This window comes from Thalassophryne amazonica, chromosome 8 (genome assembly GCF_902500255.1).
Source record: "Thalassophryne amazonica chromosome 8, fThaAma1.1, whole genome shotgun sequence".
Lineage (NCBI taxonomy): Eukaryota > Metazoa > Chordata > Actinopteri > Batrachoidiformes > Batrachoididae > Thalassophryne > Thalassophryne amazonica.
This window is the reverse complement of record NC_047110.1, coordinates 111491926-111506115: the sequence shown is the minus strand read 5'-3', so window position 1 is coordinate 111506115 and position 14190 is coordinate 111491926. Positions and strand designations below refer to the sequence as shown.

Below are 14190 nucleotides of genomic sequence, written 5' to 3'. Positions count from 1 at the left end.
AAATTTCCAAAAAGAATTGAAGAATATAATATTTGTTTCATGGGGCTGAATCGACACATCAGAGATCAGGCTCGGACTGATAATCTGTGATTTTGGGCATTTGCCCGGTGGGCCGCTGCACGTTTAGACGTGCGTGGGCCGGCCTTCCCATATTTATAGAGATTATGGAAATATACAGTGTTCTCGAACCGCGGGATGCTGTCAACACGAGGAAAGTCCGTGATCGGTGAAGCTACAGCATTTAATCGGTGCAGCTGCAGAGCCACTTCCTGAATTTGTGTCAACATAAAAGTTCTGTAGTGTTTCATACACGGCGCAGTCTTATTCTAGGTTTCAGTTTTGTTTCCGTTTGATCACACAACGGAGACTTACATTGAGCACGATTGACATGACCAACAGCCAATGACAATGGAGAAGCATACAGGGTGGCCAATCAGATTGCAGGAAGAGCAGGCGGCCGCTCCCGCCCCTGTGAATGGATTGAGTCCTCAGCGCCTGGACTTCTCTCCGCTCTTCTACTGATACAAGGTTGGAATTGTTTCTTTTATCTTAATTAACTGTGCTTTACTTTTGTTAATCTTTAAATGCAACAGCTACGGACTTCAGCTCCTTAATTTGCTGCTGTGTGAATCCTAGCAGTGGTTACACATTACCTCTCTCTCTCTCACTTTGGAGACACAAAAACTTTTTTCCGCTTGTGTGCATTTGCTTCCATTTTGTCAGACCCGGCGCCAGAAAAAAAAATATTAAGAGACTGGCGCTTTGTTTGATCAAAATTTTTTCTAAACCTGTGAGACACATAGAAGTGGACACGGTTCGAAAAATTAAGTTGGTTTTCGGTGAAAATTTTAACGGCTGATGAGAGATTTTGAGGTGATACTGTTGCTTTAAGGACTTCCTGTTGTGGCTGGGGTGCCTGGCTGGCTTTTGTTTCTGTCTTCTGTTTTCTGTCTTTTGTTTTTCCTTCCAGGTGGCATGCGTTCAGGACTGAGTGGCTGTGTGGCTGAGTTATTAGGACCTCACCCTGATCACCTGAGGCTGGTCATGTGCAGCTCGTCAGGACTCACAGCTCTGGTGCATCTATATGGATTGGGGCATGGTTGCATTTAAGTCTGGAGTACACAGTGTGTATTGGCCAGAGACTCGACCTTGTGACCAGACGGGTGAGATCGACGTTTAGAGAACCATCTCATCATCATGGACGCAGAGACCGTACCAGGTTTGATGCCATGGTCTGTGAAAGAGGAGGGGGGTGAGGTCTCACGCTCGTCAGCACACTTCCTGAGGTACTTTAGGTTTTGTGACTAACATGAGTACAGTCAGTAAATGTGGTGTCCCTCACACCTTATTATATTGAGCTGTTATGTTAGTCGTTTAATCAGCTTCCACTGCAGTGGAGAGTTGAACTGGGTGTTCCATGCCTGCAGGGTGGGAAGCTGATTGGTGATTAAGCCAGGAAGTGTTTGCTGTTTATGTACACCTTTGAGCGGTCTCTCTGTGTGTGGAGTGGTGGACTCACATGATGGTTTCTTCTTTCACAGACTCGGTTGGTCACGGCCACCTGGGGAGTGTCGGCGGGGTCCTTGGGTCCGAACTGTTCTGGCTCCGGACCGTTTGTGTTGCTGGGAGCGCACCGTTCTTCCACCTCGCCAGACCGCGCACTTATTTGTTTAGCACTCACTGTTATGTCATTAAATTCTGTTATCCTTTGAACCGTGCTCTGTTTCCTTTATGCTGGGTCCTACTTCAAACGCTGGTCGGTTCTCCGACTGCGTCTGACACATAACACTTCCCACGGAACGGGACGTCGTGCAGCGCTCCCAGGCGCCGTCGTCAGCCTGTTTCAAGCTGAAAACCTTCACATTTCAGGCTCTATTGATCCAGGACGTCGTGAGAGAACAGAGAAGTTTCAGAAGAAGTCGGTTTCAGCATTTTATCCGGATATTCCACTGTTAAAGGAGATTTTATTAATGAAAGACGTGCGGACGGATTGCAGCGTCGGCTCGCAGCCGCTGCGACGCTCCGCCACAGGAAAAACACCTCTGTTGGAAGCCTTAAGGACAAGTTGGAACATGTCCAGCTGTTAAACAATTTCTCATATACTCACTCCACTGAAAGCCATCAAAAGCCGCCTGGATTTTACAAATGGTTATCAACACGGAGGTGTTTTTCCTGTGCCGCCGCACAAAATTAATCAAGTTTGAAACACATTCGTAACAGGAAAAAATAAGACAAACACAGTGGCTTAATTGTGGAATAAATCAACAGTGTGTGACGAGTCAACATCACAATGTACATGCTTTACAATTTTCTTATGAAAATATGTTATTTATATAACTGTATGTCACATTATTCATTTTTCTAAAGAGTTCTGATTATATTCAGACATATGGTTCGACTGACTAAGATAGGAGCAACTGAACATTTACAAATGAACAGAAATGGTTATCAGCTGGTTTGTGTTTCAAATTGCTTCCTCTGACAGCTTATCTGTTGCTAATGAAGAAGACAAACTGGTGCCGCGATAAAACCTGAATGCTACTGCTGTGATATCGGACACAAAATGTTAAAAGGTGTTTTATAGAACACAGACTCGGGCTATCGCAAGGGTTCAGAGAGGACAATGTAATCTTTCTTCTTTCTTTTTTCTTTTTTATCAGCTACAAACTTTGTGTGTAGCTGATGTTGTTAACTTGGAATGAACTCCATATAGCAATGAATAAAAAATGAAAGAAATCTGGCTGTCTGATGTTCAGAGTCTCTTGTCCTTTACATGCCATATACATCTGAAACTACCCCAGGACTGAAGAGGCTGAGCCTTTTCATTAGCTTACAGGTGCTGCATGGTGACTGTCCTTAAATAGTGTGTCTCAAAATTTGGTAAGTTAACCGTCAACAGGAAAATTTATGCTGCAAACTATGAGCTCATGGTGATAAATGCTGCTGAGTCATCGAGAGACTCTCAAGCAGCCAAGAAATTTGGTGTGATAGAATGTAATGTTGAAGCCCAAAACAACTGTCTTAAAAATTCTAGCAGACAGTAGAAGTGTCTCAGTACATGGACTGGACATAAAATATGCCTTTTTAATTATCATTATTTTCAAATGAACACACTGTCTTTATTTTTAAGTTTCTTTTTTTTTTTTACACAAATATGTCTTAGAAAAGGGGGCTGTCTTGTAATCAGGGTTGCACTATATTCAGAATAATATGGTATATGTTGCTTTGCCCCAGTAAACTGTAGTTACAGTTGCTAGAAATGAGGTATTAACAGAAGACGTCATTGCTAGAATTTCTGACAGGAGTGGTTTCTCATGACAACAGTGCAACGGGGACTTATTAACTTTACATTTATGAATAAATGAAATAATGCATCCATCTTTTTCTAGTTATTGTGATTTATTATTTGATAATTACAGTTGTTTATGTTTTCTGTTGGTGAGAGACGTAGAAACAAAAGACAACAAATAGAAAATAAGTACATGATACGAGCAGATCAATAAATACAGATTGTTTATAGTACTGATAACATTGCACTGCAGGTTATCCCAGTCTGGGGACGACCTGCAAAATGCAATTCTCAGAAATATCAGAGCAATTAATTTAAAACACAGTGTGTTAATACTTCTGCCAAGGAGGTTACCTTTTCACCCATGTTTTCATATGACCCCCCCCCCACACACACACACACACACACACACATTTCATCAGAAAAGAATTTTCATGATGAAACCTTCTGAAAAGTTGCCTAGAATAGAAATTTTAGATTATTTTCAAGTGACGCCACAAACATGGAAGTCAGACATGTTGGAGACACCCACGCTGATTATAGTGGGGTACTTTAGTTTACCGTTAGAAATCTGCTCTATTGTAATTCCGTTACTGTAGAATTACCCAGTAAATGAAATGGAACGGGGGGGACCACCGACCATGTTGACCTGTGTGCTCTGCCTGGTCACCAACCGCCACCCTGCTGATGATGGTGACAGATGGCTAGAATGAAAGGAAGGAAGTAATTCTGGATCCAGATGGAAGACCAGGGCTTGATTTATGAGTTCTGGATCACTAACATCCAGGGCCTTGGGTCATGGGCCTGGACCTGTTGACCTTCAGGCCCAGGTTAATGTGCTCAAGGTGAGTGTGATTATAGACACAGAGCCTGTGGTTCAGTTGTCCACTCACAGGACCTGAGACAGTGTAAGACCGGAGGAGCGGTAGAGCCTAGATAGTCGAGGCTGGAGGAGCTGCGCTCTCGAGGCATGGATCCAGTGCTCACCAACACCTCAACGAGACGGCCGAGGACGTCTGCAGCTTAAGACCTTTAAGACAGGACTAAAAAAATGTATCTTTTTAGAAAAGCTTACAGCTTACAGCTGAGGTGTATTTTTTATGATGTTCTTACAGTTATTTTTTGTCTCTGTAGCACTTTGAGATTTGGAATCAAATGTAAACTGCAATATAAATAAAATTTATTATTATTATTATTATTATTATTATTAAGTCAGTGAAACAGCAGTGGACTCTGTGCAGCAGGGCAACACCATAAAATGCCCCCCTGACGACTGCAGATATCTGTAGATTGAGATGAAGACAGTCGGCGGGCCAACTTAGTCCAACGTGCCGTTGATATTAGCTTTTCTATTCAAATAATTTTAGAATATTTAAAAAAAAAATCCCCCTATCTTTTAAAAAGGTACATATGAACCACCATAGGGGGGCGCACTATTTATATTTGCCTGAATTTTCCAGAGGTTTGCAACAAATGTATTTCTGGTTCTGCCTCCTTTACAACTTACAAATACATCTAAAAAAGATTGGATAACCACAAACAAAGTCGTAACAACTACATGCCCTGAAACACAAGTGTGTTCCGCTGGTCTTACTCCTCCCGTGTTCGCACACAACAGCCACGTACAATATGGTTCTGCTGTCTGGTGCTGCTCCGGTTTCTCACAGCTTCAGATGTAAACAGACTCCTCACCCCCACTCCGATACGTCCAAGTTCCACATGACGGTCAGCTGACAGCTGTCGTCATGTTTGTGTTACTTGATTCTTTCATTTGTCCGTCCACAGCAAAGAAGCAGGTTAGCATACACATCGCTAATGCAAATGACTGGTAGCAGTTTCAAGTCCCAAGTCCACATCACAGCTCCCCCACTGAGACTGTGAACACCGCCATCTGCCATCGTCACCTGTTGTTGCTTTCTCTCAGATTCTTCGTGGTCACACACCTCCAAAATCGGATAAACTTGTGCGTTTTTTTTCCACGAGACACACTGTTCCCGCCGTAGTTTTCCACTGAAGTGAACGGCCTTTACAGCAAGACTTTTTTTTATTTCAGCTGTGGGTCTGTCATATATTAATGAATTTTTTTTTTTTTTTTTTGCTCCTCCATAACAACAAACGTAGAGATAACAAGTAACAGTAAACAAACACTAGCAGTAATTACAAAATAAAGCATATTAGCTAGGCGCCATTAAGTGAAAATCATCACTGCTACTGGAAAGCATATTTACACGCAAAAAAAGAAAAAAAAAATAAAAGAAATAACATTGATGTTGACTATGCAATGCATTTGTGGTCCCCCCCCCTTAAGTCTTGAGTCGGGTTCTAAATTTACATCACAAGTGTCTCCGACATGTTGGAAATTTGGGTTTGCCGGTTCAGAATCCAAACAGTCTGTCAAATCGTGGGACTGATGCAACAATCCAGCATGTTAAAGGTTTTTGGTTCATATGTGCCATTTTACTAAAGAATAGAGTTTTCTGTAAGATGAGTTGTTTGGGGCCTTGGCAGAGGTACTCGCTCCGAGTGTCCTCACTGCAACGTACCTTGAGTTCGTTTGCTTCGATGTAGCCGCTGCGGTCTGTGTCATAGCTCCGCCATGCCTAAAAAAACAAAAAACAAAAAACAAAAAAAAAAAAAAGCATAAACCAGTCCAACATGTGCAAGTAGATTAAAGACATGTTCACACAAACACACAACACTCATCCTCAGAGATTAACATCTCCGCCCTCCATAAATCCTTTCTGATCAAACCCAAGCACGCTGCTTAAGTGCAGCCAGAGCAGAAATCCTGAAGCGTCACTGTAATCACACGCTTCTCAACACTGAGCCGCCACCAACAACCACAGAAAGTCTTTTTAATGAACGTTTTTAATCTAGCAGCTGTCCCTGTCCAAAGAAGGCCTTCTTATCAAAGATGGATATCCTCCCTCCTCCTCCTGCTCCTCCTCCTCGGAGGCCGTGCAGAGGAGTTACAGTGGTCTTATCCATTATATATGACTCTGAAAATAGACTCTTTCCTCCTTGTAATCCTTTAAGAACTCCTCTGCTCACTTCCTCTTCCCTGCACCTTTCAGCAGAAAAATGACACGTTTTTCTCCTCGTTTTTGCTTTTTGATTCAAACATTTTCTCTGTTTTTCATAGATCCTGCGTATTTGTGACATGTTCCATCTCTTTCTTATTTCAACCTTTCTCCTTTAATTTCACTACTCTTACTCTCGACAGTACGGCAATGAAGATGAGAAGAACCTCTCCTCCGCATAATTGGTTTGAAATTGGCTCCTCCGCCATTGTTCGAGGCAGAGATCTAACGGAAAATTTGACATTTTCTCATCTTCTGGGAGAGTTTTGGAGAATAAATTATACAATTTATACTGAAGTGTTTGTAGATCTAACTCCTCAGAATAGCTTGAGTTGCCGCTGCAATCATTCATTATTCACATGGCAGAAAATGTGGACACTTTGAAACATTCATTTACTAGAAGAATGTTCTTATTTTCATGCACAGAGTTTGTGTGTGTGTGTGTGTGCTGAGAATGGCTTTAAAATGTTTGTTTTATCCTATAATTATTGTCAAATTCCACTTTTCTTTAATTGTTCGATCTTCTTTAATGTTGAGCTGAACAAAGTATCTACAGAATGTTGACTCTTAACAGTTATCCTGAAATATTCATGCAGGCCGGCTAAAGCTTAGCAAAGTGCAACTTAACCCACTTGGTTAAGCTCCGAGAACGTAGCGGTTATGTAATAAAAATGTCAACCCTGATCAACTGAATTTAATGGAACACAAACTAGAAGGACAACTCTGGGATTTTTGAACCTGAACTCTATTTTTAGATGTTTTGGGTTCAACTTTTTGCTCGGAACAAAAACAGCTGTTCTATGTAAACATATGATGTTCAGTAAATTCCTCACACAAAACTGCGCCTTGTTGCCACTGAACAGACACACACGTCATTGTAACTGTCAGCACATAGATGATCTCTGTGTGTAAATGTGATGATTACCTCAGCAAATGTTCGCAAATGTATTAACGCTACGGTCACATTAGCTAAAAATGACAGTGACAAGCAGTTGGCACCTGTCGCTTAATGGGCGTGTGCGCTAACATCTCTGAAAGATGTCTTGTAAATCATTTCAGATGTGTTATCTTGTTACAAAACAGCACTTTTAGATTTAAAAGTGTTTATTTCTTGTTAATGTTTGCGATATATCAGAAACATGTTAGACTTAAAGAAAAATAAGCTGTTTCAGAGCATTTTCCACAATGTTAGATTATATTTGTCCAAGCAAACAACCACCTGACATCACGCTGCCTCGGACTGACAGTCACTGTGTTGCTTTGCTCACCATTTGTATGAAGTACACTTCTGGTCTATTTTGGCGCCACCTAGCTGGTGGCAGAGTGACCATTGTCTCTTGTCGCTGCAAAACACCTGCTCTGATTGAAAATGAATGGCAAGTCGACACTTAGCCTCTGTTGCTGTTACTTATAGCTGATGTGGTCGTAGGGTTAAACAACAGATTTTACAGGCAGTGACTTACTTACCTTAGCCTTTCTGTTTGGAGATGCAACTCTGCATTGTCTATAAAAAGCTATTGCCGAGTGGCGATGAGAGGTTTGATTTTTCTGCTACAGTCTATGAAAGTGCCAGCATTCTAACTCGATGCTAAACCGATTTGTAATCCTTGTTTTTCGTTAATGAAAGCTTGAACCAAAAAACATCTTTAAAATATCCCAGAGTTCCTCCTTAAGATGGAGCTATACTACAATATGAAATGGACAAAATGTAATGACCTAGAGCAAAATGGTCTGATAATTATGAAATGGGGGAGGAACGTAATGAAATGGAGTGAAACTGGGTGTGACAATTTACCCAGACTGACCCTGACTGACCCTGACTGACTCCAAATTTGAGAAAATTAAGTACTTTTATTTATTTTTTGGTGGTTCTTTGTGGCATTTTGGAAATGTGGAAATGCACTCCTTTCTCAAAACGGGCGGGTGTGCCATCTGGTGTTCAAGAGATGAAACTTCAGCCACTGACTCAACAACAGACCTGTTTATATGTACATAAAATGTCTTTACATTTCGTGGCCCCTTAAGTTGCAGTGAGGAAAACGTCTGCACCCTCATTTATTTTCCCCCTAAAAAACAAAACACTGTTTTCAATTTTGGCCAAACTGTGTGAAAACAATCTGTAGAAAAGCTGGTTGCAGTGAGTCCCATTAAAGAGTCAGTGGAACTGGTTAAAGGCGCAGAGACGAGATGATTTAAAAAGTAGACGCTGACGCTCTACTTTTAAGATTAGGCTTAAAACTTTCCTTTTTGCTAAAGCTTATAGTTAGGGCTGGATCAGGTGACCCTGAACCATCCCTTAGTTATGCTGCTATAGACGTAGACTGCTGGGGGGTTCCCATGATGCACTGTTTCTTTCTCTTTTTGCTCTGTATGCACCACTCTGCATTTAATCATTAGTGATTGATCTCTGCTCCCCTCCACAGCATGTCTTTTTCCTGGTTCTCTCCCTCAGCCCCAACCAGTCCCAGCAGAAGACTGCCCCTCCCTGAGCCTGGTTCTGCTGGAGGTTTCTTCCTGTTAAAAGGGAGTTTTTCCTTCCCACTGTAGCCAAGTGCTTGCTCACAGGGGGTCGTTTTGACCGTTGGGGTTTACATAATTATTGTATGGCCTTGCCTTACAATATAAAGCGCCTTGGGGCAACTGTTTATTGTGATTTGGCGCTATATAAAAAAAAAAAAATTGATTGATTGATTGGGCTCAGAGAGCACAGAGCTCCACTCGGGTGATAATGGCCAACATTCATCTCTGTCATGGCAGAAGACAAGAACACTAAAGAACGGCATAAACGGTTCAGAGGTGAAAATGTTCAGAGGTCAAAGCATGTGAGGATGATCACCAAAATATTTCTACTCTTCTTTTATCATAGAACTTTCTCTTCAAAAAAGTTTATCCTGGTCAGGGGCAGCCTCCAAAAACTGACGGGGAGACAAGAACGCAGACAGACGGGATACAAGAACGCAGACAGACGGGGAGACAAGAACGCAGACAGACGGGGAGACAAGAATGCAGACAGATGGGGAGACAAGAACGCAGACAGACGGGGAGACAAGAACGCAGACAGACGGGATACAAGAACACAGACAGACAGGGAGACACGAACGCAGACAGACGGGGAGACAAGAACGCAGACAGACGGGATACAAGAATGCAGACAGACGGGGAGACAAGAACGCAGACAGACGGGGAGACAAGAACACAGACAGACTGGGAGACACGAACGCAGACAGACGGGGAGACAAGAACGCAGACAGACGGGATACAAGAACGCAGACAGACGGGGAGACAAGAACGCAGACAGACGGGATACAAGAACGCAGACAGACGGGGAGACAAGAATGCAGACAGACGGGGAGACAAGAACGCAGACAGACGGGATACAAGAACGCAGACAGACGGGGAGACAAGAACGCAGACAGACTGGGAGACAAGAATGCAGACAGACTGGATACAAGAACGCAGACAGACGGGGAGACAAGAATGCAGACAGACGGGGAGACAAGAACGCAGACAGACTGGATACAAGAACGCAGACAGACGGGGAGACAAGAATGCAGACAGACGGGGAGACAAGAACGCAGACAGACAGGATACAAGAACGCAGACAGACGGGATACAAGAACACAGACAGACAGGGAGACGGGAACGCAGACAGACGAGATACAAGAACGCAGACAGATGGGATACAAGAAAGCAGACAGACTGGGAGACAAGAACGCAGACAGACGGGGAGACAAGAACGCAGAAAGACGGGATACAAGAACGCAGACAGACGGGATACAAGAACACAGACAGACAGGGAGACGGGAACACAGACAGATGGGATACAAGAACGCAGACAGATGGGATACAAGAAAGCAGACAGACTGGGAGACAAGAACGCAGACAGACGGGGAGACAAGAACGCAGACAGACGGGATACAAGAAAGCAGACAGACGGAATACAAGAACGCAGACAGACTGGGAGACAAGAACGCAGACAGACGGGATACAAGAACGCAGACAGACGGGGAGACGGGAACGCAGACAGACTGGGAGACAAGAACGCAGACAGACGGGAGACAAGAACGCAGAAAGACTGGGAGACAAGAACGCAGATAGATGGGATACAAGAACGCAGACAGACGGGGAGACGGGAACGCAAACAGACGGGATACAAGAACACAGACAGACGAGGAGACAAGAACACAGACAGACGGGAGACAAGAACGCAGACAGACGGGATACAAGAGCGCAGACAGACGGGGAGACAAGAGCGCAGACAGACGGGGAGATGGGAACGCAGACAGACGGGAGACAAGAACGCAGACAGACGGGGAGACAAGAATGCAGACAGACGGGAGACAAGAATGCAGACAGACGGGAGACAAGAACGCAGACAGACGGGATACAATAACGCAGACAGACAAGGAGACAAGAACACAGACAGACGGGAGACAAGAACGCAGACAGACGGGGAGACAAGAACGCAGACAGATGGGGAGACAAGAATGCAGACAGACAGGATACAAGAACGCAGACAGACAGGGAGACAAGAACGCAGACAGACGGGGATACAAGAACGCAGACAGAGACAAGAACGCAGACAGACTGGGAGACAAGAACGCAGACAGACGGGATACAAGAATGCAGACAGACGGGGATACACGAACGCAGACAGACAGGGAGACAAGAACGCAGACAGACGGGATACAAGAATGCAGACAGACGGGGAGACAAGAACGCAGACAGACAGATGTATTTTAAAAACTGATGGATCTTCTCTTTCCCACAGTTTATTTCATATGTACGAGGTCTATTAGAAAAGTATCTGACCTTATTATTTTTTTAAAAAACCATATGGATTTGAATCACGTGTAATTGCGTCAGACAAGCTAGAACCCTCGTGCGCATGCGTGAGTTTTTTCACGCCTGTCGGTTGCGTCATTCGCCTGTGAGCAGGCTTTGTGTGAGCACTGGTCCACCCTCTCGTCTGATTTTTATTGCGAATAAATGTCTGAATGATTTAGAGCTTTGCTGCATCAATTTTTTCCAGAAACTGTGAGAGACCTCCAGGTGGACGCCGTTTGAAAAATTAATATGGCTTTCAGGGACGATTTTATGGGGATTAAACAGATTTCAGGTGGATTTCAGACGGATTCCGGTTGCTTTCCAGTCGTGTGAATATCCGATTGTGATTGTGCATGAGCTGGACATGCCAGAACATGTCCTGTGAGGCTTCATCACGGCGTTGCTTTGCGCCGAGCGGCTGCACTGTGACACGCGGAACTCCTCCGCACGTCTGTCTTAATGTGCCGGAAAAGTGCTGATGTCCACGTCTTTTCACAATTCCTGTGCTAGTCAGATGACATACCGGATCAAGACAGTGTCCAGTTTAAAAATGAACGGCACATTTCACTGTTACAGGAGTTTTTGTCATGGACAGAGGAGTGGCTGCACCGCGACGCGCGGTGGAGCAGCAAAGCAAAGCAACGCCGTGATGAAGCCTCACGGGACATGTTCTGGCATGTCCAGCTCATGCACAATCACAATCGGATAATCACACGACTGGAAAGCAACCGGAATCCGTCTGAAATCCACCTGAAAGCCGTCCTGTGAGACCAACACCGAGGGGGTTTTGTCCCGCGTAATGAACGGCTCCGTGGCGCGTCCCTCCGCTTTTCTTTCCATGAAAAAAACTTCTGTAATGGTGGAATGTGCCGAAAAAGTGCTGATGTCCACGTCTTCTGCCTTTTTGTGAAAGTCCGACGACGTCCCGGATCAACAAAGCCTTCACGTTGGAAATGATCTGGTTGTTCCAGCGGGGTGTCAGCCTGTCGATGGGGGCTGGAAGCACGCTGCACTCTCAGCAGTTGTGGGCCGTCCTTAAAGTGGCAGTAACACCCCGTAATCTGTTTAATTCCCATAAAATTGTCCCTGAAAGCCATACTAATTTTTCGAACGGTTTCCACCTGGAGGTCTCTCACAGTTTCTGGAAAAAAAGTGATGCAGCAAAGCTCCAAATCATTCAGACATTTATTTGCAATAAAAATCCGCCGAGAGGGTGGACCACACCTCACTCAAAGCCTGCCCAAAGGCGAATGACGCAACCGACAGGCATGAAAAAACTCACACATGCGCACGAGGGTTCAAGCCTGTCTGATGCAATCACACGTGATTCAAATCCATATGGTTTTTTAAAAAAATAATAAGGTCGGTTACTTTTCTAATAGACCTCGTACCAGTGTTGATGTTAAGTTAACATGCAGTGGCTGACTTTGTCAGCTTAATAACTAATCAGGGTGCAGGAGTCATGGACCAGGTATGAGCTCAGAGTCTGCAGTTTATTTCATTAGGACTCGTTGAACCAGACAGAAGCACATAAACCGTGAAATGAGTTTGCTGGAATGAAGACTTGCAGGTTTTGGACTATGTGTGCTTGATTAACTAAGCCTGTCGTTCTTCCTCCACTTTTGTTTTTATGCAGCCCAAACAAATAAATGAGTCATATTAAAACAAAGGAAGTCGACAGGTTCAAATGGGGAAAACATTCAAACTTACAAACTTACCGCCATGAACTCGACACTGGAGTTGACAAACTGTCTGAAGCACAGCAAGAAGTTTTCTTCAGTTGGCAGAATTTGGGCGAGCTAGAGGGAGGAGAGAGAGTATGAAGTGATGATTTTGTCTTATGCCTGAAATGTCATCTAAAAAGTCTGGTGTAACTGACCCCCAACCTCCTTCCGGTATGGAAAAATGAAGCCAAACCAGAAGTGCCAAATCTTGCAGCTTCTTGAATGGCCACATGAGATGAGCTCCAAAAGTGAGGCAATCCCCATAGAAGCCCATTATTTCTCTCAAGTGAAAATTTAGTATTATTTATTTTATGTTGGCACCTTTAGCACTAATTAGCAGGTAGCTTGGTAACATGAGGCCCAGTGATGCTGCAGTGGTGACCGAGTCAATGTACCAGTCATACCCGTTAACAGCTGATCCCTGTCCATTCCACAAAAACACCCAAAAAAGTTAGCCTTAGCTTAGCTTCACTGGTTTGGCAACTGTAAGATGGGGGCGTGTTCGAGTTTTATTTCTGATGTGATCTTGCCCAAGCCAGGAGCTAAGCAGAGCCAGATACGGCTGAGATGGTAACATCGGGAACCTCCCCACTGAAGCGCCAAAGTCGCTCTTTGGAAAACATCTCAAAGTCAAACATTTCTGGAGCAAATTTTGACCCTAGAGCACCACAGTTAGATAAAATTGGTGTCTGTGGTCGAATCACAGACGATGCTGTCTAATGCAAAGCCAGCAGATTTTCAATCCAAAAAAAGAAGGAGAGTGGACTTCGTTTCTTACCTCTGACATCTCAATTCGTCCATCTTTATTCTTGTCAAACTTATGCATGAACTCCTTCATCTTTTCTCTGAATGTAGGATTTGAAGGGTCCTGGAAAAGAAATGTGTTCAACATATAAAATAAATCATTTAAACAGTAAACTTTAATCAACCATCAGCAGACGTACCACGCCGGCTCCTCTCCGGGCAATCTCCAACTCCCTGAAGAAGTTCTCCAGCTCCTTCCCCTCGATGTAGCCATTACCTTGGAGACACACAGACCGTAGCAGCACTTATAATCCGACATGCTGCAAAGCATATTCTTAATATGCACTTGTTGTCAGTCCTGAGTGTGGCCCATATGTTTTTCTCTGGTATTGATTCAAGTGTGAGCCTGAAGTAGTAACTCTCTATCTCCCCCTATGGATCAATAGATTAGGGTATTGACCGGTGGAATTCTAAAGGATCACTCCCCAAAGACTCCGGAGAAACAAAATGGAAGATTCCTTTACTA

General features: G+C 43.9%; 1 protein-coding gene across 1 annotated transcript in view; it reads right to left on the bottom strand.

Annotated features, from left to right (window-relative positions):
* The window catches only part of calb2a (calbindin 2a), a 66277-nt gene that overhangs the window by 27634 nt on the left and 24453 nt on the right, over positions 1-14190 (bottom strand). The window contains 4 exon segments of the mRNA XM_034177270.1: positions 5833-5889; positions 12915-12995; positions 13699-13788; positions 13865-13941. Coding sequence (XP_034033161.1) covers positions 5833-5889; positions 12915-12995; positions 13699-13788; positions 13865-13941 — 305 coding nt within the window.